Below are 24851 nucleotides of genomic sequence, written 5' to 3'. Positions count from 1 at the left end.
AATTTTTAAGTATTTATATATTGAAAGTAAACTAAACTGGATTTAGTATTACAAATTTTAAATCCCAGTATGAAGACTGTTAAGAAACCTTAAGAATTTGAAGATTATTCAGTTATGACTGATCCTGACATGTAAGTCTGATTCTAAGATAAATATTAAAGTCAAACCTGTTGAAGTTCCCCGTAGAGAAATTTTCAGTGTGACAAGTATTTTCATCTGACTTGCCAAGCCAAAGGGAATTTCATTGCTTAGTGTGAACATCTTGAGTTCTGTTGTATTAATATACCTTTTTCCAGTTAAAAAAATATTGAAGTGAGCAATCTAATGACCAATACCTTAGATTGTTTTGGGTGGTAGTTTATAATACAATGAGATTCTATACATGTATTTATTAAAATTTAATAACGTTGGCATTCTCTATATGCATTGTTCTTCAATTGTACAAATTGCCAGAATAGCTACAAAAATAACCTGTCATAGCCAAATTTCTGTGGTGTTTTTTTCAAGTGTGTATGTGTTACCTGGGCTACATAAAACCCAAGGAAAAAGCTGAATTCTTCTTTCTATTGCCAGTACATTTAAATAATTTAAAGTAATTTTCATACTATGAAAATACTTCCTCTTTGAAACAGGTAGTAGGAGGAAAGATGACTGAATCAGGTCGACTCTGCGCATTTATCACCAAAGTTAAAAAAGGAAGCTTAGCTGATACAGTGGGGCACCTTAGACCAGGTATGTATCTACTATAGATCTATACTGCTGAGTTGCTTTCCTGACGGTGATAACAAGTGAGAGACTTTAATTACATGTGAAATTATGTTAAATATATGTGATGAAATACTTCAGAATTCAATCTGACCCTGTTACTAGATGGTTGCTTTTGTGAAATATATATTGTCATGTTGTTCAAAAAATATTTTAACATTTTTGCTCATTTTTATACTCAATATTCCATTGATGTCCTTCCTAGTAATTTTGTGGTCTATATTTTGTGGCATTATTTGGAGAAAACCAAGCTATTACAAATGTATGAACAGAATCACCTTGTCTAGGAAGCTGCTTCTATTCCAAAACGCAAACCATAGATTGCTGGATTTGAGAATGTTCAAGAAATATTATTAACATAAGAAATATCTGAACTTTAAATACTAAACTTGTAAAAGTACATGGGTCTTCAAAACAGTAAGTTGATGAGATATGATGTTTTAAAGGTATAAATTTTCTAAAGAGCATGTTGGGATTTCTGTAAGCCACAGCTGCCAAAGAGAGTAAGAGCAGCTTCTAACTCAGTAGGGATCCTACTGATGATATTGCTTCTCAGAACTTTACATATTTGAAGCTGACCTGCAGAAAACCTTTAATACTCAGGATTTTCCTGCACGAAGGTCTCCAAATTTGTTCTACAACACAGGTTTCACAATCCAAAAAACTGACAGTAGAATGGCTTAAATTGTCATTGTAAGTGGCATCCACAGCAGACTTCCTAAGCAGGGTGTTATTACTTACAGGTGATGAAGTATTAGAATGGAATGGAAGGCTACTACAAGGAGCCACCTTTGAGGAGGTGTATAACATCATTTTAGAATCCAAACCTGAGCCACAAGTAGAGCTTGTAGTTTCAAGACCAATAGGGTAAGTAATTTAATGAATTTTTTGCATTAAATATGATAAAAGTGTTGCTAAATTTCACTTTTAGGATGGAGTATATCAAACATCTATAAACATTGTAAACAGCATAATCTTATGCAAAATTCTGTAAACCTAAAGTGTAGCTAGAATGATAGATCATGCCAGTGAGTAAAAAAAGCTGGTGTGAAATCCTGGATTCTCAGAGTCTCAAGCATCATCTGCTATTATGGTTAAAAATAGGTTCCCTTCTCTGGCTTTTCAATTGGTGAGCCAGCCTATATTGGCTCTGAAACTGTGTTTATACTCTTTGTTGTTGTAATTCTTGACTGCTGATTTTTATTTCTCCATTCCCTTTTTTTTTAATACATACATAAAATTGTAAAATCATATTTGGTCTATGAACTGATGATGAACTCTTATTTACTAAGAGCCTGTAATGTAAAATTTTGTGTGAAATATGCTAATGAAAAAATCAATATGCTGTGGAAAGTCTCAAATCCACATTCACATCATCTTCATCTATGGAATCATTTAAATTATTGTTTGTTATCTAACACTGAACATATCTGAATGAATAGTTAGAACTGTGAGAGACCTTTTCTTCAGTGCTGCACATTGTCTATTTTTATTAACCTTGAAATCTACTTCTCAGCGTCTAAACGTAATTTTTTCTTGCATAGCAATTGTTGCTCCATTGTATTAGACTGTGAGTACTTCCCCTTCATCTTTTCTTTTTTTTCCAAGTTCCTACACCCTAAAGTCATATGCATCACATTTTAAATTCTCCATTGGAAGTTCCATATCTGGTCACATCAGGGTTGTGAAGAGGGGAATGCTTATAACTGATTTTGAAGATGCTTACAGTTGTTAAGAATTTTCTTTTTTCCTCCCAGAATTTATTGTGATGTGCAGGACACAACTGGACAGGGTGATAAGTAATATGATTTAGGTTCCCCTTTTCCATGTTAGGTTGGACCAAATGATCTTTCAAGAGCCCTTCCAATCTGGACTGTTTTAGGATTCTATAATCACATTTTAATAAATATATTTTTCCCTTTATTTTGTATAAGATGCACTTTACCATAATATAAGAAAACATGATTAAAAATTAAGAAGTACTGAAAAAGTCTAGAACCTTATAATATGAGATTGTCATTTCAGTGGGGACAACTGGTACAGTTTCAGCTATAATGGGAATACTGTGTTGGACACATCAGGAACTTAATGTGTAGGAACTTAATTTGCTATTACAATTTTAAACAAACTTGATAATAACAAAAACTGCTTTATCTTGTCAGTGAGATGAGAATTCATCTCCTGCATACATATGGAATTACAGCCTCTTTAGGGTAAAGACTCTATCATCTGTCCTATCATTAAAAACCTTTGTATAACTTGAAGGTGTGGGTATAATAGCAATGCTAAGGGACAGACTACATTACTTGTCTCAGAAAAGGAGGTCTCAAATTAATTTCATACACAAATCTTTCATAGTATCTCTCAAATAGAAGTTTATAGCAAAAGTTTCAAGGAACAGCTCACATCTTGAAAATACCCATTTTTTAATCTTTCTGCATTCTCTTCATTGTGTAAAATCTCCTGTATTATTTCTTGTGCTTTTATATTTGCTGTCTGTTGTTCAGCTTCCTTATCATCACGTCTTCTGTTATGTTGCTGTCACTAGAGCAGCTCATCTATAATTCCTTAAACAGTCATGTGGACTCTCAAGATGCCGCCTTCTGCATTAACTGCTTACCTTGTAGTCTGAAGAACTGAGCTAGATCAGTGATAAAAGAGTTGTTCAGTGTATTTGATTCCCATTGTCTTTTTGCAGTAGATGTAAAAGAGTCCCAGTGATGAATACTTCCTACAAATTGGTAGGTTTTAGATTCTTGTTAGGTGTGTGTGACTCTTGGGAGTTTGATATGAACAGCATAATGTCAGAAATGTTTTTCATGAGGGTAGAGCTGATGAACTGGAAAGACTGTATTACTTTTCTCAGTTTAGAAGACTTCAGTTCCTAATCAAATGGACAATATAAATTAATGCCCTACGCTTGTGCAAGGCAACGTAACTTCATAGGATCGTGTTCTGCTCTGGGAAATAAAGTTTCAGTGTATGTAAAATCTTAAAAAGTTCTTATTTACCAGATATCAGAAGTGATATTTATTTTAATTAGAATTATTGATGCCCAGTTGAAGGATTTCACTTTTGCATTGAGTTAAATCTTATTACTTATAAGGAGAATTTCTTGATGGTTTCATGGCAACACTTTAAATCGTGCAAGAAATCTTCAGTTACTGGCAATTAACTTAGCTGAGAATATGTTGTCACATCCTGATATTCTGAGTACAAAACCAAATTCCAGTAAACACAGTTATTAGTTTTTATTATAGGCTATCTGCTATGAAGACTGAAGATGACAAGCTAAGCTGACAAGGCAGATAAAATTGAAAGCCATTCTAAAAAACCCCAAAAATTGAAAGCCATTCTAAAAAAACCCAACAACATGAAACATGCCAGTTTGTCATGCAGTTTACCACTTTTTCCATCTTAAAATAAAAATTGATGGCCAAGTTACTAATCAGTGTGAGCTGGTTTTCTGTTGTACAGAAGAACTTACCTATCTTCTGCTTTCTAATTCTCAGAAATAGAAAACTTAAAATGAGTGTTATTTTCATGGTTTCATCTACTTTGAATTTGGAAGAAATAACCCACTGTTTTAATAATTACTCTATGCAACCTGTTTGCAGTGGAACATATTATGCAAAGAGTCATTATAAAACTAATTTTACTTCTCCTCCATCTGTTTATCTCAATGACAGTTCCTTGTAAGAAATACCATTCACATTACCATGAAATACAGGGATCTGTATGCTTTAGGAGCATAAATGATAATGTTCACAGCTCTCAAGTTTTTTTTCAGCTATCTATAGGAAACTCTTATTCACTCTGTTCAGAATGATTTATATTTTATATCTATATATACATAGATATATATATGTTTTCAAGGTTTTCTTTTCAGATGCATGTGGTAGAAGAAATTTTTTGAATTTATGAGTTAAGCTCAAGAGTGTATTTCTGAGTAAATTACTAGGTGAATATTGGTTCCTGTTATAAATTCTCTACATGTCAAATATAAAAAATTAAATATTTGCTTCTTCAATAGTACTTGTGAGTTTCTCACAAGTTTTCAGTACTAACAGCAGAGATTTTCCTTATCTGTAGTGGGCACTTAGAGCAGCTGCATGCCTTCTGATTTGTTTAAATTATTGGATACTGTGTGTCAACTCACTTGGAAAGATTCCTCAGTCTTCTTAGTAAAGCTGTCTTTCTAGCGAGTCTTGAAAAATGTTTGGAAGAGATATACTAAAGGTATTCTGGAAAAGCTTTTCTAAAGAAAATAGTTAAGTTATTTATATATCATAACTGACTCTTTCATTGTATGAGACAGTGGATATCACTGAAACATTTATAATTTCCCTTTCCTTTTCACTTACCTTTTGGTGGGTTGATCTTGACTGAGCACCAGAGACTTGCTCTCTCCATTTCCCTCCTCAGCAGAACTGGGGGAAGAAATAAGATGAAAAAGCTCATGGGCCACTCATCAGTTACCATCATGGGCAAAACAAACTTGAGGGAGATTAATTTGTTAGGAATTAATAAAATAATAGGATAGTGAGAAATAAAACCAAAACTGAAGCCTCCTTTAGGTTCAAATTCACTCCTTTTTTCCTGGCTTTTCTGCCTCTCTCTCCACCAAGCACTCCATGGCGTGGGGAAAGGGAGTTGCAGCCAGTCCTTCTGCTCCACCTTGTTCCCTGGCCTTGGTGTCTGCAACGATGCTTTTCTCATGGCTTTTTTTTTCTCATTGTTTTCTCTCACGGCTGCTGCACAATTGTTTTACCCTTTATTAAATGTGTTCTCACAGAGGCACCCAAGGGGCCAGCTGGGCCCAGCATGGTGCAGCCTCCCCTCACCATGGCCACCCCTCAGGACTGGCTGTGGCCTTGGAGAAAGCAACTGCACTGAAACACACAGCATGATTTTCAATATTGGTCCTGCTGTGACTCAGAACTGAAGCTCTTCATCTTGCTTGGTTTTGCTCAAATGCCTCTGAAATTGTTTATTAGCATATTGATAGTCTTTATTAGCATACAGTAATGTTTGCCCCTCAGAGGAAGAACATATTCCTTTGCTTGGGGGGATGTGATTGAGTGCTTTTAAACTACGTGGCTTTGCACACAATTTAATGCAGGTGTTGCAACATGTCCTGTATATGAAAGTATGCAATTTTACCAAATGAACTTATACATTTTATTTGGTTATGGAAAAGGTATGATTGATTAAATTTGTGGTACAAGGACAGTAAAGAATGTACTGGGATAGCCATTATTGGCAGCTGAGTATGTTTGAGTGAGGGTCCAGTAAATTTAATTAATGTATAATGTCATCATAAAATCTACTACTCACAGTTTTAGTCTACCATTAACTCTGAGATTGTTCTTTTATTTACTGAATTATTTTATTTGTGACTGTGCAGCCTGTCTCCTACGTCCACCAAATCTGTTCTGTAGGATTTAATTTGAAGCTGAAGTTATTTATACTGGATAATAGATAATCGTTCCAGTGGCTGAAGACAGCCAGCAGATCATACACCTTTCCTGAGGCATTCCATGGTGGATTGGGAAGTGTTATAGTGTAACTGAAACTTAAATATGCTTGTTAGATAAAGGATCAGCCTGTCTTAATTTTCCTGATTTCAGGGACATTCCCAGAATACCCGACAGCACACATGCACAGCTGGAGTCCAGTAAGTTTCAATTGTGGGGTAGGAAAATCTTCTCTCTCTTTTATGTAAGCACAAATAGAATGAAAAATGTCCTCTGCAGTCAGTATAGCTCTTGTCTCTTTGTCTATATTTGTCTCAGTATGTCATCTTACTGTATTATCTATCTACCTTTGTTTAATAATAAGCTATCAAAAGTCAGGATATTGTGGTTTAGATTCGACATTGGTTATAAGCTTAGATGAGTTTTGATTGAAGAAAGTATAATTCTAACTAATATATAAGACATTAATAGCAATTTTTAATTTCCTGTTTTCTTGCTTTGCATTTCAATTGCATCATATAAACTAAAAATGGAAAAGAAATGTTCTTTGTTTACAGCCTGAGTGATAGCTACTTTGAACTCAGAATACTCTTACTTTATTAGAGCCATTCAGTGCTACTTAAATTGACTAAACACATATTTCTTGTAGCGAAAAATAACTTGTTCTTTGGCTTAGATCTGATAAGATGGATTCCAGCCTGGAGTTATTTTTTATCATTGTTTTATAACTCTATTATAATAAAAGCCATGAATAAATGAAATGACATAAGCTTGATTATAATAATATGAAAAACTCTTTCAACGACTTTTTACTCATTGGCCAATTCTTAAAATTCATTTTATGTTTTGTGAGATGTGATAGAGATGTAGATTGTCTTTTGTATTTATAAAAATACTTCACTTTTGCTCTATGTTTTGTATGTCAAAACTTGTCCTCTGACCATTTTCAGACCTTGTAGATTTGAAACAAAATGCAAAAAAACCATAACATGCATCTTGATATTTTTGTAAAAGTCTAATTAAAAATTAGTCTGATTGTACAAGATAATAAGTCAGAAGACTGAATTCATTTGACCACAGTAAAGTGTTTATTTTTGGGCCTTCAACTTACTGACATAATTACAGTCAGAAATATCTGAATAAACTATTTTCCATTCTATAAATAAAAGCTTCTGATTACATTTGATCACCAAAAGATTGAGTATCGTTATTTGGTAATTTTAAATAGATTAAAAAATGTGATACTTATCACAATTTTACTGCATGTTTGGTTATATTTCTACAATTTTTGTTTAAAGAATGTTGTAAGATATGCATAACTGCTACTATTTATAACATATTTTTGTTTATAATTACAGGTTCTAGTTCATTTGAATCTCAAAAAATGGACCGACCTTCTATTTCAGTGACTTCTCCTATGAGTCCTGGCATGTTAAGGGATGTTCCACAGTTCTTGTCTGGACAACTTTCAGTATGTAAACATTTCATTGATATTAATATTGTCCTTTTTGTGGCATATACAGCCCTTACTATTGTGCTAGCTACCTCTGACAGAAATTTCTTGTTAAACTAGCTATGTTTTTTGTTTAATGCTATACATCTCAGTCTAGGCAGGACCAGAGTTTCATAATGGTATTCCATTTTACTAGCGTTTGGAGATTTTATAGAAGTTGAATTTGGTATATCCATGTATATTTATCTGGTAAGCTAAACTGGTAGAATCAAATTTTCAGAAAGGTCTAATCTTGGCCTCCAGTCATGTTTGTGCTATTGAGTGTAAACATTTTTTCAACTGTCGCACTTATGTGTAGAGTTGGTAGATTTTATTACCTGTGTGCTTGGAGGTTACTATTGCTTATTTCTTATGCACTAACTTTCATATATAACTTCCCCAGATATGCCTCTGATATTTTACTCATGTTGTATTTGCACAAGTGTTACTCAGTTTTGTTCTTCACTCTCATTGAGAAGAAAGTTCATTACGTGAATGTTTTCTTTTAAAGGGTACTTTTTTTTGTAATAAACTGAAGAAGTTGGGTTTTGTGCACCTTTCCATGTTGTTTACAATTCCAAAGTGTGATTTTTCAAAAGTGCTCAGTTGTGGCCTGACATATTGGAAAGGAAAGGCAAATGGAATGGAAACAGTGCAAAACTGGTGTTAAACAAGTTTTGAAATGTCACTTTCATGTTACTTCCAAGTTGTATATGTTGAATATACCATAAAAATATGCATAAAATCCAAGCAGACTTTCTAGGTCTCACAGAAATGGTTCATGGTATTGATAGAGGAGAGAAAGAATATTTTTGTCTCTTCAGTGGCCATGTTGGCTCCATTTTGCAGTGCATGAGACATTATTTGTTTGCTCATCAGACCAACCATTTACAATATATAATTTTTTATTTTCTGTAGCTGTTGTACTTAACTATTTTGAAAGATTCAATCCTTTGGATAAATGGAAAACTAAAAATCTTGACTGTAGAGTGCAGAGTGCTTTGCAAAAATACAGTGACAAGGGAACATGAACTGTCAGAATACACAGACCAAAAGTTTCTAACAACCCTCTTGTTTACAAGTCAGTAAAAAATATTGATAGTGGAGACAGGGAAGAAAGAAGTTTCTTTTGTCTAAACTTCATAAAAGATTAGGCTGTCAAAAAGTTGTGGTGCCTTGCTCCCAGCATGAAATGTCAGATTCAGAGTTAGCTGCTCAGATGACCAGTGCACATACACTATGGAATAATTGTCCAAACAGGAACCACATAGAACTGACTTTCCCACTTTCTCAGTTTCAGATTAAAATCTTCGTGAGTTCAAGATTAGGATGTTTTAGTGAAGTCAGTACATTTTTTGATTTAGTGGTTTGATAGGATACTGAAGTTTGAGGTATATAATCATCGTATTGGGAAATTTTGAGGTATATTCTAATTTATTGAGAATAACAGAAAACCAAAGGTTTTATTTCTGAGAATGGCATATAAATTCAGCATTTAACTCAAGAAGGCATAATTCCTATTTTTATTTATTTTTTAAATGTTTCAATATATAAACGCCTATTCTAAAAAGTTTCTTCCCATCTAAGGAAACCAAATAATGTTAAGAGAAATTAGAAAATCTTTCATATTTGTTTTTGGTACTTCCTTATGCACTGTTTGCAATTACATTCAGTACTCCCTATTACATATTATCTGTGTTTCCCTCAGAGAGCAGCTGATATCTATCAGAGAACGCAAAGCTTTTGCTGAGTGAAAGGGAAGTCAGAAATACTCTGTAACTCTCTAAAACTGAAATGTAGCCATGTAAGATTAGTAGACATTTCGAAAGTTTGGATGGCTATCTTATCTGCCCAGCTAAAGAAACATTGGCAATAGCTGTATTCCATGTTAATCATGTTAAGGGCACAACCCAGCTCCTGCTGCTGTTGGGTCAAGACTTTGGGAAACAAGTGCTATACTTTTTGCTTGCAAGAGCAACATGCAATCTAACTGGGCACATGGCAATTTATAGGCTAGTATGCATTTTTATAAATAGAGGACTTTATGAGAATTGACGTATTCTACAGGAACAGTATTTTCACAAAAAATCAATGTAGTTTCTTTTTGATCTGATATTTTAAGATAGTTTTGAAAAATTAAAAATTTTGTGACATCAAATTTGGGGGTTTATGTTCTAGAAGGTAGTATGATTAATAGCTTTTCTTTCACTTTTTAATATTTGGGTTTATCATTTTACAATTTTAAAAAGTTTTGAAACTTTGGAAGACTTAGTGAAAAAATCCTGGTTTTAAAGTTGGAGATGTGAAAAATTAGAATGAACAATGAGATTTTCTAATTTTGCACCTTTAGCAAAGGTAAATTAATAAGGTAAAACTGAATTTTAAAAATCTCCTCAAGTTAAAAAAAATATTTTAGTCTGAATGCTACAAAATGAAAGTGCTTCAGTATTTTGGTTTTTCATGTTTTAATCAGCTTTTTTCTAACAGAACAGTTGATGGATCACATGTTCATTCAAAATAGCTGAGTGAGGTGGAAATGAAAGGAAGTACTAAATTCTGAATGCAGTTGTGAATGTGCTCTTTATGGTGAGTGCCTAGGCAGGAGAATAACTATAGAACCCTGGCAGTAAATGAGGACAGGTTGCTGTCCTTTGTGGAAGTGGTGGGTCAACGACCTTCTGAGTGATGGTGGCTGAGTTCAGACAGGTGTGATGAATCTGAAGGAACAGATGAAAGGCAAGGTTTTGGAAGTGTTTTCCATATCTTCTGTGCCTTTGGACAGTAGCATGTAGTCCTGAAGGGTTGCTGTTAGTGCAGCTGTGGTTACTGTGAAATTAAAGGCAGTGAAATACAAGAGTTGTGAGCAGAAGTGGAGTACAACAGTTCAGGGGGAGGTCTGAAGTATTTGAATGAATACTTGAATGTAGGCTTACTCAGACAGTGCTCTAGATCCTTAAAGGATTTTCATATATTAATAGTATTTTGGAACCTATTTCTTTATGTTTGGTATGGTTTTGGCCAGTTTAGCTGCAGTGATTCCTCTCTAGTATTCAGGGATGTCTTTCTTTGTCCCTTGAGTTTTCCTCTGTATTGGCATTGGTCTGTGCAACTGTTTTCTTCTGTGGAGGTTAACAGTGTCAGTCTAGAGCTGACTAATAGGATTGACCACAAAGTAAACCCTCTCACACAGACAGGAAATCTTCTTTACATTAATAATTATTCTGCCCAAGTACATATTTAATTGAACAAATTATGTGCAACTACAGTAAACTATTGTGTGTTATAACTTACTAAGGCATAAAATTTATCTGTATTCTCTGCACATTATTTTATGGCATTTTTTATTCATGTTGTTCTTTCAGGGGAGTATCTGACTGTTATTGCAATTATAGGTTTTTTATTATTTGCTTGTCTAGTTCCTGTTTCTGTGTTTTTTCACTGAGTTGTTTTTCCTTTAATATAATTTTGAAAAAGTCAAAAGTATTCTTTGTATGCTGGTGCTCCTAGCTTCATTACTGCATTTTGGCTACTTTTTCAATACTGCATGAAAAGTATAACTTGAAATGCTTTTCCAATAGTTAGGTTTAAGGAATAATAACATAACTATAAGACCATGTAAATGCATACAAGTATAAAATCACAGTATTTAATTTTTGTACTGGTGGAACTTCTAACAGAAAAGCGATACCATTTATAAAACTAACCTATTTCCCAGTACACTTGAACCACAGAACCACTTCAGTAGATTTGCCGTACACATTCAGTTTATAAAGCAATGAAAATACAGTTGTATTAATTATAGTTGTCATATATGCAGCATACTAGAAAGCCTTTATTGTACATTATGAAGGGCCTATATGTCAGCACATTGAGGGGGTGAAATCAAGTATGACACATGCTTCCCCTCCCCCTTTCACATGTTCTTTTTCCTTTTCTTCCTCCCCTTTATACCTCTATACAATTAAATTGCTGTTGCTCTAACATGGAAAGTTCTAGGTAGTGCACACAATGTGTTGATTTTCCTCCATTTCCAAGGCAGAATATGACAGGTGAGGACCCTTGGTGCATGGTGGGAGAGATTCTGTCCCTCTTAGGATTGCAATATCCTGTGATAATTTATTTTTCCCCTGTAAAATTGAGCAGAAGCAAGCTGAAGATCTACTTTTATTGTGAGTAGGTCACATTCTGACACCCTAACACTGGGCTCTGCAGTTCTGCCCGTGCAGAGTGGCAGGTAGAGTGCAGCTGCTGCACCTTTCAGGGCACGGGGAGCACATCAGACAAAACCTGTGATCCAGACTGTCAGATTTTCTTACGTACCTTCTTGCTTTGATGTAAGAATAGATTACTTCACACATTTTATGGAACAGATTTCTCCAGCATCTGTGCATGCCAAATAAGTAAGGAGGGTGGCAGAAGCATCATCACTGTGCCTATTCCCATGCTTTGGCTTCATTTCTAATGGAAGTGAATATTGAGTAGTAGCTTATTCCTATCATTTTGAATTAGATCAATAATCTCAGGAAAACTGAGCAGAGGTGAAGGAGATTCCAATCTGTCAGATGGCTGTGATTTTTGTGACCTACTCCATGCTCCTGCTGTCCCCCTCACTGGTCCTCTGAGGTATCAACACATGCTCCTTTTTCTGTCCATGCCCCATACTCTGTACCAATTCTGTGCCACTCCATTTGCTGTTGCCCTAAGCTGAAGGTGGAGAGTGGTTGCTTGGAATCTGCAGCTAGTCCAGGAATTTGTTTTGCCTGTACTCAATGTAGTCTTGATGTAGCCACTTCAGGCCATGAGGTTGTATGTGGTCTAAAATGTTACAGCACAAAAATATGTTATAAATGCATCTATATATGCAGTTTGCTAAATGCTCTAGATCCCATTTCATGCAAGGTCTTTCTGTGTATACCATATGTCATTTCTGTCATGATTGCTAGAGAATTGAAATACATAGATTGTGCCTTCCCCCATGTAATGCTAACACCAAACAGCACTAACTTTCTTTTAATTGTTTTCAAACTATTTAGGAGGACTTTTCATAGACATGACTCTTAAAGTTGCAAAAAAGAGAAAACCTTTTATTTTACTCACTTTCCTAAGTAACCAAAGCTGTCAGTGTGTGAATTGTACTTGTTTCTCTCTGAATATGCATGTACAATTTCCCTGAAAGAGACAATCAACCTTATGTTTCCAACCCCACTTTTAAATCACACTTTGCCTACCTGTTGTTTTTGTTACATGTTATTTCTAAATCTATTGTAAATGTTGTCTATAGACTTGCCAAGAGAAATCCTTGCTCCTGGGGAATCAGTGATAAAATTCCTGTTGACTTCCCTAAGGCAAGAATTTCCATCACAGGGTTTTGATATGATTTGGAAACAGATTTGCAGATTTAATTTATGCATTGCATTAAAATTCTTTGTGTTAGATAAATATGTTGTTGGTGTAAAGCTGTGTTTAAAGTAATAGTTATGTGTCTTTGTTTTTACTTTTGGTCTTTTAGTTTCCAGCGTGTTGTCTTTTTTGGTTTTGTTTTATTGCTTTTTCTTTAATTTTGCTTACCAGAGCCAAAGCCTTAGTAGAAGAACAACGCCTTTTGTTCCTAGGGTTCAGGTAAAGACTTCGTCTGCCTGACAGAAACTAAAGTTGTGGGTTTTTCTTTTGTTTGTTATGGAAAATGCATAGTAGGAAAACGTTACATTGTAGTCCGTTTTCCCATATTTTGAGTGTGTTGCTTTAAACCATATTAACAACTGTCATGTCATCTTGTGAGCAGCTTGTAAAATTCTGCATGGGGGTTAAAATATTAAATAAAAATTTAAAGAGACAACTAGTTTTTGTTTGCTGTCTGCCCAGTATTAAACTTATACAGGTTTCAATAGTGACGATGGCTATGCATCCCACATACAAAATTTGTGTATTGTTTAAGCCATAAATAATTCTATGCTTGAGTTTATTATATAAAGATGAATGTCTCTTTAAATCATTCATTATCATTACTTAACACATGGTTTTTTGCATTTTCCACGTAATAGTAGCGCCTTGAGTAGAAGATGGGCAAAAAATTTGTACCTTGTTTAAATAAACAAATTTCTTGTGTATGAAACTTGGTTCTTGCATTTTTAAGTACATAAAAATAATCAAAACTCTATTTGAATAAAAAATGAATTCTGTTGTCTTACTGAATTTCTTTAGCTTTGATACTCTGTTTAGGTACAAGTTGTTTGCCTTTTCATTAGGAAGCTCCTAAGGTACTATAGATTAATGCAAAAGCAGGTTTTACTAATATGTTACAATGCTTATCTTGCTTTGCTGCATGTTTTTCATTTTCTTTTTGCAACTAGAATATTACCTGATTTTCTAAAAAAATATCTTTATGATATTTTAAGATGTTAATCTTCTATGTAGCAGCTTTATAAATGTTTCTGTTGTTTGATCAATTGTTGAAGGTGTAAAGGATGATCTAAGTGATCAGAAAGAGATGACTGAATTCCATTATGAAATGGAAAAGAGATCTTATATTTATATTTATATTTATATTTATATGTAAAAATGTAATATATTTATAAAAAAATCTAAATAAGACTGTAAATAAGACATCAAATATGACTCATATTTGATAAAGTACATTCTTTTTCACAACATAGTATTCTCGAAAGTATTCCTTACAACTGCTTAAATATAAATTAAAAATTTAAAAATTCTAGAGAAAAAAAGAGATTATAAAATAATGTCTTGATTGTATGCTTTAGAGTTAATATATTATGTGCTATTGACATAAACTGGCTTTTTATGAAAAATTTAAAACATCCTTTTGCATGATTAAGAAAGTTGGGTTCTGCTCATGATAATGAAATCAGAGGGGTACAATCACAAGTCGTTAGTAGTTCATGGAGGTAATTATGTATGACATAAGTAGTTTTTTAATATTTATTTTCTTTTTATATAGGTGATAAATAAATTAAAAATTATATGAGAGTTGATTGTTCAATTTAAAAAAGAAATCTCTGCCTGAAACCTGCATGTTTCATGAAATACTGTAATGTAGAAATAACATGTAGTAGTTCCTTAATCACATTATACAAAATAAAGAAATAGACATAAAATTTGTCTGTTCTACTTAGACTAATATCCGCTAATGAAAAAAACCCACCTTGCTCAAATGATTATGGTAGTCATTTGAGAAAAGAAGTGTCATGTTTGTTAGAAAATATCTAACAAGAGGTGAAAATGTTCAAGGCTTACTCGCTCACCCTCTGGATGGATTATTTGTTATATTGTAGATAAGGATTGTCTTAGCCCCAGTTTTTTCTCTACACAGTCAGTGCCTGTGGAGTCTTTGTGGACCTCTCTAACAATTTTTTTTGCAGAGCCTAGTAACAGTCAAAGCTAAACATGAGACTTTTGACAAGAGTTCCTGAAGAACTTAAAATTATGACCTTGGCAAAATCTTTACAACTAGTCTGAGACAAAACGTCATCCATGTGCCCACTTTTAGTAGTGATGGTAAAGATTAATGTTAGATATATTTGCCATGCAGGCTGCAGAAAGAAGATGAATTCTCCAGTGGTCTTCAAACAAGGGTATTAGGAGCAGTCCAGCAGCAGTGCAGAGCTCTGGTTACCTTTTTGGCATGACAAATTCACTAAATCAGAGCTCTGAGCTGCTGTTTATGGCTGTCAGGAAGTGTAGATTTCATTGTGGGCTGTGGTATAGCTGTCTCTGTAGAACTCCTTAGAAGAATGAAGATCTCCAAACATTCTGCTTATGCTTATTTGTTTCATTGCTCTCAACAGGAAATGCACATCTTTTTTCTTACTTGCATCTTCTTTGCTTGTTAGTCTGAAAGTGATCCTTTCTGGCAAAAGCTCCTCTCCCACACTTCTCTCCATGTCATTCCATTAATCTTTTAGCTCACTGGATGATTTCATAGAATCATCATTATTTTATTGGGAAGAAAAACACTCAGTTTCTTTCTTTTTTTTCCTATCGAAAGCCCTTCTGAGCTTTTACTAATTTTACAGTACTTGTAAAAGTGCATCTTTATTTCCTGAACTTTTAGATTCAGTTTAGTATACCAGTAATTTTCTAACTTTTTTTAAATTTCTGTTTTCTACACAGTATCTCTTGTTTACTTGGCAAAGCCTTCTTTTGAGCCAGAGTTGCCTCTGGGTTTTTTCTAACTTCAAAAATTTCAGCCATCCTTTTGGCTTTAATACATATACAAGGTAAAACCACTAAAAGAAAAAAGAAATCTAGATTAGGGAAGCCTAAATACTTCTATAATTTTCTGGCCTTTATATCCTACAAGCTTTTCCATTTGACAGCCTTTTCTTGTAGTTGTTCAGGCATATCAGACAGCAGCTGAAGCAGAAAGCAATAGTAGTTTGATTTAGCAGCCCTCAGTACTCAGGATTCTTTAGAGTTATGTTTAAAACCATCCAAAACTTACCTCAGCTATGTCAAAGATCTCATCACCTCAGGGCAGTTTCAGCATCTACATAAGCTTAAATCCAATAAAATGATTACTGCAAGTAATTTTTAAAACTAAACTGAGGGGTTTTTTTCAAACAACAGATCCTACTGGTATATTTCTTTTTTCGGAAAAATGTGAGAATGAAAAGTAGTATCTAATTTTTAAATAATAATAAACATAACAAACATCTATGTAGGTTACATGAAAATTTACAATGAGCAACAGAAGAAAAAAATGCCTGGCCAGCTGTCTCTAAAAGCCAGTGATATTTGAATAGGTTGTGGTGGTAAAAATCAAGCTGTAGGGCAGATGGTCTCTCCCAGTGGCACAAGTTTTATCCCTTTTTCATGAGATTCATGAAGTAACCCTTATATAACAAAGAAAAAACTGTTGCATAGAATTTAAAACTTCAAATATTCTTTTTCTAAATCTAAGTTATGACTGAAGATATGTTTTGCCTGTATGTGGTGTACATAAAATGACATTAGACTTGCATAGTTGAGCCAACAGTCAAACATTTATGAGACAGGAGTATATGAAGTGCAACAATTCTATTATCTAGATTTTCTTAACTGATTCCCTTTTGCATGTGTATTAGAGTAGGGGTTCTAATACATGATTACTTCTTTTCCAGAACTCTGACCTCAGTCAGTGCTCTAAAACTTTTAGTGAAGATGAGATCTAGTAGAAAAAAGGTGAAATCTAGTAAACTGAATTTATGTCCTTAATTAATATAACTTATATTAACTTCAAATAAGTTTGAGGTGCCTTGAGGAGGAGCTTTCACTAGTACAGCTGAAGGAAAAGTCTAAGTACCTCAATACTTGCAGTGAGTGATCAACTCAAATAAAAGACAGCAAAGCCCATTAGCTCTATTTGAAACTTAGGCTACTCCCGAGGGTGAGTTGATTCTCCAGAGGGAGGCACCTTCTGCTGAGGCTACAGAGGACCAACCTTACCCATCCTGTGATTCTGTGAAACAGGAATACTAACTAGATATACTAGATACCTGCATCCTCACTTGCCAGAATGCAACACCAGCAGTCAGCTTTTATGTATTGTTGTCTGTGTAGGAAGCTTATTCCAGAAACAGGACCTGTGCTGTTTAAATACTGTTTAGACTGAAGAGGTTGAATCTGTGTATGAAAAGAGTGCCTTTATCATCATGCTCTTCCACGTGCCTTTCTTCTCTGGAGTACAAAGTCTCATCTGAAGCTGAGATGCTGTTTGGCTGGATGTAAGTGTGTGGTGTTGTCAAAGCATGCTTACGTTTAGCATAGCAGGTTCCAGACGTGATACCCCAAATGAGTATTGCTCTTGTATTAAACCACTGCTGGTTAAAAACCAGAAAGAATGAAACTGGGGCCAGACCTTCATCTCTCTTTCCTTCAGTCATCTGAGTGCAGAAGAGTTCCTGTTTCCTGCACTCTGTGTGGCAGTTATTCCTACCTGGAAGCCTGTCTCAAGGAGTGCAGCAGATGCACCCCTCTGTGAATAACAGACCATCACACAGTATCAGGAGGCATTGAGTTTAGGTGCCTGTTTGCCTGAATGTAGATCACAGCAGAAGTTTAATAAAGCAATAGGTGCCTGTCTGAATAGTGAAAGAACCCAGGAATGGAAAGTATATGAGCATGTGTGTGGCTAATTAGTCTCCAGGACTTCAATGCAAAGTGGGAAGATCTTCAGAAAGTAAGTGAATTTTAGGTGCCTATATCCTAAGTAATCTAGATAGACCAAGTCCTACTCAAGAAGGTTTTTACAGGTGTTAGCCTCCCCGTTAGCATCAGCCAGCATAATTTTTTCTGTAGTAGTTTTTTTTTCTGTAGTTTTTTATGTGTTGTTAGTTTATCTTTCCTTTTCCTTCATTTAGATCAGGATTTCTTTGTTGAAGTTTCTTAGATGTTCTAAGCTTTTAAAAGTGTGTGTAAAAAAAGTCTTGTCAGATTTTTGTTCACCCCAGTCTGTCTTTCAACATATTTTGTGCCAGTTAGCATGGATATTTCTTTTGTTGCTTCATACCATTTCTCTCATTCAGTCTATTTTTGCCTCTCTGTTAATCTCTGGTCCCTGATATTAGTGGTTCCATTCTTCCTTTGTTTCACCAAGAAGTATCCTTTATATTTTACTTTCACAGTAATTATGAAGCAATTTTTTATTTGTCCTTTCTTCCTTCTTCTAATCCCATGAGAATGCAATCCCATTCTTCCCTCTATGGGCTTCTTTGACCATTCTCCCACAGTTTCTTCCATTCTTCTCCTTTCATCCTAGTCAAGTGACTGCTTGGGTTACAAGTACCTGTGCTGTGTATTGGAGTGCTAGCAGTGTGAATACAGGAGAGAGAAAGCTTTCTGGTCTTAATTCTGACTCCTGACTTCTCCTGTAACAAGACAAATTAAAGGGAATTACAGGGAAAATATGCCCAGTATGTACAAGTTTTTCCAATTATCTTTTTCAGAACATCAAGAGAAAAGTAGAAGGTATAAGTCCATGCAAATTTTGAGCTCTTTTTCCAAGCTACGGTTGTTAAAGCATCTCAAGGAAGTGGTGTCAGATGATTTCAGTTTCTGCTTAAGTAATTTTCTAAATATTTTGACTGAAGTTTTCATGTAAAAATTCAATCTGAAACAAATATAGTGAAGAAATATTTAGCTCGAATATGAACACATAATTCTGGTTGTATTTTTGGTGTCTAGATGATTTCACGTTCATCAGTCACAGTTTGTGATAGTGTCTGTATCACAAATATATTGCATTCTCCTTAAGCAAGCATAATTTCCCCAAAAAAGCAAATGAAGAAGATTTTCTTCTGTGCTATTCCCCTTGGGTTGTGGGATTAGCAAAGTCTGTGTTTTGCTTGAGGAGTCCCAAGAAAGCCTGTGGGTGGATACATGTAGTGTCAAAGAGCATTTAAGTTGACTTGCACTTCAGAGGTCATTAAAGCTGTACTGTTGGTACAAAGCTTTCTGCTTTTGATCCGTAGCTGGATGGAGCTAGATAGAAGTCCAGATAATTCTCGGTGTAGGAAAAGTACTGTCAAAGCCCCTGGCTTGCAAGAATATAGGAACAGCATCTAAAATTCACACACAGATGAGTAGCCACAGAGCTCCTTAACTATTAGTACCAGAAACCTATAAATTCTGTAGCAGGGCCAATGACAGGATAATAGAGGACAAGTATCCCGTTTTTAATATCCATTCAAACATTTGGTTGGTGGCTACAGGAATTGCCAGATCTGAAGCAGTGGAGAAGGAGGAAGTACACTGCCACCAATAATTGAGTTGGCATGTCTTAGTGTAATCTCACTTAGTGAAGTATTAGGAATGGCAGAGACCTAAATCAGACACTTCTTTATGGGTTAAAAGTATTGAGAATTACATGAGGACCTTTCTTTAAGAGACTGAAATGTTGACGATAAAGAGCTATGATGGCAGATGAAACCCTGTCTCTGAAATTATGTGAGATGGTTTCTGCAGAAAGTGCACCTTCTCCTGTTTATGTCTCCCTTAGCTAGGGTATATTCATGCCTAAGGGTGTATTGCCTGGTGTGCAGGCTGGGCATTATCCTCTCTGATTCCCTTGAGTTCAGGCAGGGTCACTGTTTTCTTTAAATGTCCTAGCTTGTCCTGTCTCAGGCAAAGTCCTCATGAGGAGAGCCTCTTCAGTAATCTGTAGTTAGTGATATTGCAGTGCTACCACCATGTAATGGCTCCCTGGCTATTTGGAAGGCTTTGTTTTGTCCTAACTGCCCCATTTCCCCCTTCTGCAGTGACTGCTCTGAATTAGGTATATCCCTTTCTTGGCTGATGTGTTTGCAGTCATAGAATTCAAACTGAAACAGCTAAATAGCAGCTTGTAATGACTGTAGTGGAAAAGGATAGCAAATAAAGCCTTAGACTGGTTACTAATAATTCTAAAAATTAATAATAGTGGTTTTTAACTTGTTACTGAGTTGGACTATGAAGAGGGTGGGACTACTGAGCCTTGCTTTCTGGAGGGCTTATATGATTTCAGAATAAGTGTATATATGTTGAAAAACATATAGAGATATGAAATATTTATGGGTTTATCCTATAGTCTCTTTTGCACAACAGGAGATGAAAAATTAATTAATTCATTGTGCATAAACTCCTCAGAAATGTATGAGTACCATACATTAGTAATGCAAGCAATACACTACAAGGGAGAATAATCCTAACCAGAGCACCATGTGAAAAACAATTAGTGTGAAGTAAGGTACTTACTGTACAGGGTTTTAAAAAAAGAGTAACTCCTGGTACATACTGAAGCTATTACAATATTAACTTACTTTTATTCTTTGTTATAAATTCAAAGTAGAATATAAGATTTTCTGTTTAAGTAACCAATATAAATAGAAGCTTATGAGCAAAATTGTTTTTAAGGATTAATATACTACTTCATTGTAGAAATGAGTTCACTAATTAATATTTTCTCCCTACAGATAAAACTGTGGTATGACAAGGTTGGTCATCAGTTAATAGTGACCATACTGGGAGCAAAGGATCTTCCTTCAAGGGAAGATGGGAGGCCAAGGAATCCTTATGTTAAAATTTATTTTCTTCCAGACCGAAGGTAGGGAGAATGCAAAGCAAGGAATATTTGAATTAGTCTGATACTCAGGTGACATGCACAGCTGAGTTTATCAGTCGTACTTATATGGAAAAAAGCTTAAAGTTGTGGGTTCTTGTGTTGAACATGCTATGTAACAGCAAGATGTCTTTGAACACTAAGCACAAACTTGCTTTCCCTGGTTGTACTATAAAATACTGAATAGAAAAGGAAAGGTAAACATATGTCTTTGCATGGGGATCTGTTATTTGCAAAGAATGTTGTTAGTGTTTTATAGTGCCTTTATTTCCTATGGCAGTTATTCTTCTCTAGAGCAAATAACATGCTACAGAGCTGGGTTCATAAATTTCTGGACTGATGAGTCCAGCAGTTTGGTTTGCCCTATCTTTATACAATAAAGCAGTAACAACAGGTTTGGCATCTGAAACCCACAGATTTCTTATCACAGTATAAGTGAGTTAAGGCTGAAGCAGTCTCAATTGAAATTTCCCATTTGCACTTTGAAAACTTCCCCTAAAGCACAGAACTCATATTAATCTGGATGGTGCACTTAGGGAAAATGAAACTGTACTAGGACTCCTATTCTGGAACAGCTTCTTCACTTTTTAGTCCATGATTTTCTGCATTTTAATTTAGGTGTTGGGAAGAACAGCAAAAGAGATAATGTGTTATCCAATTGATTTTTTAAATTGATATTTCCTCAGATTGTGTCAGTAGGGGAGCATGTTTAGCGCTATTTTATAATGTACCAACCAAATAATTCAAAGCTTTAATGTCACTCAAAATAACAAATAGATCAGTGGATTGCTGAATCCGTAGAATAGATTTAACTCGTATTTTTACTTCCTTTGCTTTTCCTAATAGCTAAACTGGGAAGATGTTAACTATCTCCAGTACCATTTCACTTCAGCAGCAAATAAAGCTATTTAGTGTTTTGGAACACATTGCTTTTCCACTTTCATTGTATACCATATGTTGACATGAAGATTTTCTGCGACTGCCTAATTTGCCGTGTCATTGATGATTAAAAGGTTTTAGATAGATTTTCTTGGGCTCACCAGTATTTGAACTGTTGATTTAGATCTCTGGTTTATTCAAACTGCTGTAGTGTGTTTGTAGCTGGTGAAGCTGTGCTAAACTGAGAATCAGGTTGGCTTAAATTATCTTGCCTGCTTTTTCGAGATTAATAAGAAATTAAAAGTCTAATGAAACTGTGTTCACAATGTTTTTACAATGTAAATTGTGATAACTAAAAAATACATTGACATTGAATTTTATTAATCTATAATGTTTTTTCTCATTTATGGGAAGTATTCAGAACTTTTTCTTTAGTTGTTTTATGTGTTTATGATCAGCAATTTGTCTTATAGAATCGTGGGGTTTTTTCTGATGTGGAAATTAATTTTCATTTCCTTAGATTTAAGAGCTAAGTAAGCAACAGTATATTTCTTGTGTAGTAGAAGGAAACACGCTAGAGGTAAAATACACTTAAGTAAGTCGAGCATTTGATTAGAAAAAGATGCTGAATTCTCTTTGGTTACAGAAATTTAATTGAAAAATGTTGTACAATGTAACTTACTTCAGTTCACAAGGGTAAACAAACCTGTGGTATTCTAGAAATTATTTTTTTAAACAATGTATCTAAAAATATTACCTCTTAGGTAATATTTTGATCCATCTTCCAAGTAACAGTTCAGAAATACAATGACGTTATTACAGTTGCAAGTATTAACGAATGGACTGTATCTGCATTGCCTATTAAAAAATCCTCATAAATTAGTATGGCAGCTGCATTATGAAGCAATCAGCAGGTTTAAAATAAGCATTGTTATGAGGCTCTTGTCAGTATTCTCAGTAGGAGGAGTGTGGGTGTTTTCCAGCAAAAATTGTTTCAATCATAAAATATTAATTCTTTCAAATAGAAATATTCTGCAAAATACATTCCTTTCAATAACACCCTGGAGCCAGACCCGAGGCTGCCAGGGTAACCTTGCATGGAGACCTCACCTTGTAGTGGAGGTCCACCTTCAACCTGGGTGGTTCATTGGAGTGACCAAAGGATTTGGGAAGCTTTTGAGAACACTGTTTTTCCAGTGTTGCTGGAAAAGAACATGTAACTCATTTTTGGGGCTCCTGGTTTCCCAGGTGGATATGGAGCCCTTAGTCAGGAAAGCCCTGCACTGCCCCAAGCTCCCTGACCATTCCTTCATGTGGGCCAGCTTCTCCTTCCTGCTCTGCAGTTAGAGTCAGCTGCTGTAGGACTGGAAGCTTGAGAACCAGGTGGCTCATTTTTTTGAAATGCAGGTGTTTGCTATGCTCAGTGTTGTCTGTAGAGATGTTCTACTGTCAGACTGTGCCTTGTGGAAATCCCATCTATGGAAGTACATTTTGCTTTATAAAATGCTGTTTCCAAAATAAAAGAAAATACACCCAAAATCATATTAGAACATTTCTGGTTTTTGGGGAACATCTTAAAATTGGAATTGGCACATAAACTTGAAATCACCTAACCTTGGCTTTTAATATGGACGTATGAATTATCCTCAATATAGGCGCTGACCTTTATAATAAAGGAAAATTCCTGATTTAGATTGTAGTACCCATGGTCCTACAAACTGAACTCCTGATTTAAGATTTCCTATTTTCCATTACATACTTAATGCAGTATTACGGTGTTTTGAACATATTTAATATTTAACTGTTTTTTTCAGTGATAAAAATAAAAGAAGAACAAAAACAGTAAAGAAAACACTGGAACCTAAGTGGAATCAGACATTTATTTATTCTCCAGTTCATCGGAGAGAGTTTAGAGAACGAATGTTAGAAATCACTCTTTGGGACCAAGCACGAGTTCGAGAGGAAGAAAGTGAATTTTTAGGAGAGGTATACAAGTATTGGTAGTTACTATAGAAATACAGTTGCTCATGTAATCATGTATAGATACAGTATTTTTGAAAAAAATTACTAACTATGCAAAGCAAAACTGTTTTTAATGGTTTTATTTTTTCTTTCACTTGTAGTAAACAAATAGTGATCTTGCACATACCACATAATCCTGATATGAGATTCTTTCTGTGTTTTTTCTCTTTTAGTAACAGCATGAATGTGGTTTCTCAATTCTAATTGTTCATTAAAATCCATATTATCCATAGCTGTATTTTACCAAAACTTTGGAATGTTGCTCATTAATTTGAGGTATTTGAATGCTGTAAAGGTTCTCATAAGGTAATAAAGGTTTTGTGAAAGATTTTTTGGTATATTTAGTATTGTAAAAGGCACAGGAGATTCTCTCATATTAAAGCAAGGTTTTTATATAACTTCAGACGAAGTCCTTAGCAATAAGAGAATAATAGAATAAAATTTATGAATACATCTATTTAAAAATATTCTGTCACATAATGCTTTCCTATTTTTAACCATTCTTTCTTTTTTAGATTCTTATTGAGTTAGAGACAGCATTACTAGATGATGAACCTCACTGGTACAAACTTCAAACACATGATGTCTCTTCATTGCCACTTCCCCATCCCTCACCGTATTTGCCACGCAGACAACTCCATGGCGAGAGTCCCACACGGAGGTTACAAAGTAGGTCATTAGTTCTGCACTCTGTGTGTAGTCCATTTCAATTAATGCATAGTAAAATATATTAAATTCTTGCAAATGGAAAGCTGACGGAGCTTTTATATTAATTTGTAGCTGTTATGAGTTAGGTCATTTGTGATTATTGTGAGAGTCTGACATGCTAGAAATGGTGTCAACCACTGTGTATTGCACTGTTTTTTTCTTATGAGACAACTCAGTTCAGGTCTTCAGCTTGAGTAAATTATCTTGGTTTTTTGCAATGTGCTCTTTTTATCATGAAGACCTATCTTTTATATTATGTTCATAATTTCATTGTTTAAGCAAAAGTGAATGTGCAGGACCTCTCTCTTTAGCTCATACTTCTTAAAGGAACCTGTATATAACATCATAGGTAGATAAATTAATACCATGGCCTGTTGCCTTGCTTTGATACTATTTTACGTGCTTAGATTCACAAATG

The 24851-nt window shown here is 34.7% G+C and overlaps 1 protein-coding gene across 22 annotated transcripts in view; it reads left to right on the top strand.

The window, feature by feature from the left end:
• Window positions 1-24851, top strand: part of RIMS2 (regulating synaptic membrane exocytosis 2) — a 393792-nt gene that overhangs the window by 178161 nt on the left and 190780 nt on the right. For 17 of the 22 annotated variants that reach the window (XM_017730312.1, XM_017730317.1, XM_017730311.1 and 14 more), the window contains 8 exons: window positions 633-732; window positions 1509-1632; window positions 6396-6442; window positions 7601-7713; window positions 13306-13353; window positions 20679-20809; window positions 23518-23689; window positions 24241-24394. In XM_017730312.1, the coding sequence (XP_017585801.1) occupies window positions 633-732; window positions 1509-1632; window positions 6396-6442; window positions 7601-7713; window positions 13306-13353; window positions 20679-20809; window positions 23518-23689; window positions 24241-24394 (889 nt within the window). The remainder of the gene's footprint in view (window positions 1-632; window positions 733-1508; window positions 1633-6395; window positions 6443-7600; window positions 7714-13305; window positions 13354-20678; window positions 20810-23517; window positions 23690-24240; window positions 24395-24851) is intronic. The other 5 variants (XM_017730323.1, XM_017730304.1, XM_017730322.1 and 2 more) reach the window with 1 other exon arrangement.

This window comes from Corvus brachyrhynchos, unplaced genomic scaffold (assembly GCF_000691975.1).
Source record: "Corvus brachyrhynchos isolate BGI_N302 unplaced genomic scaffold, ASM69197v1 scaffold302, whole genome shotgun sequence".
Lineage (NCBI taxonomy): Eukaryota > Metazoa > Chordata > Aves > Passeriformes > Corvidae > Corvus > Corvus brachyrhynchos.
Note: the sequence above shows the minus strand (reverse complement) of the source record. Positions and strands in the feature narration are given on the sequence as shown.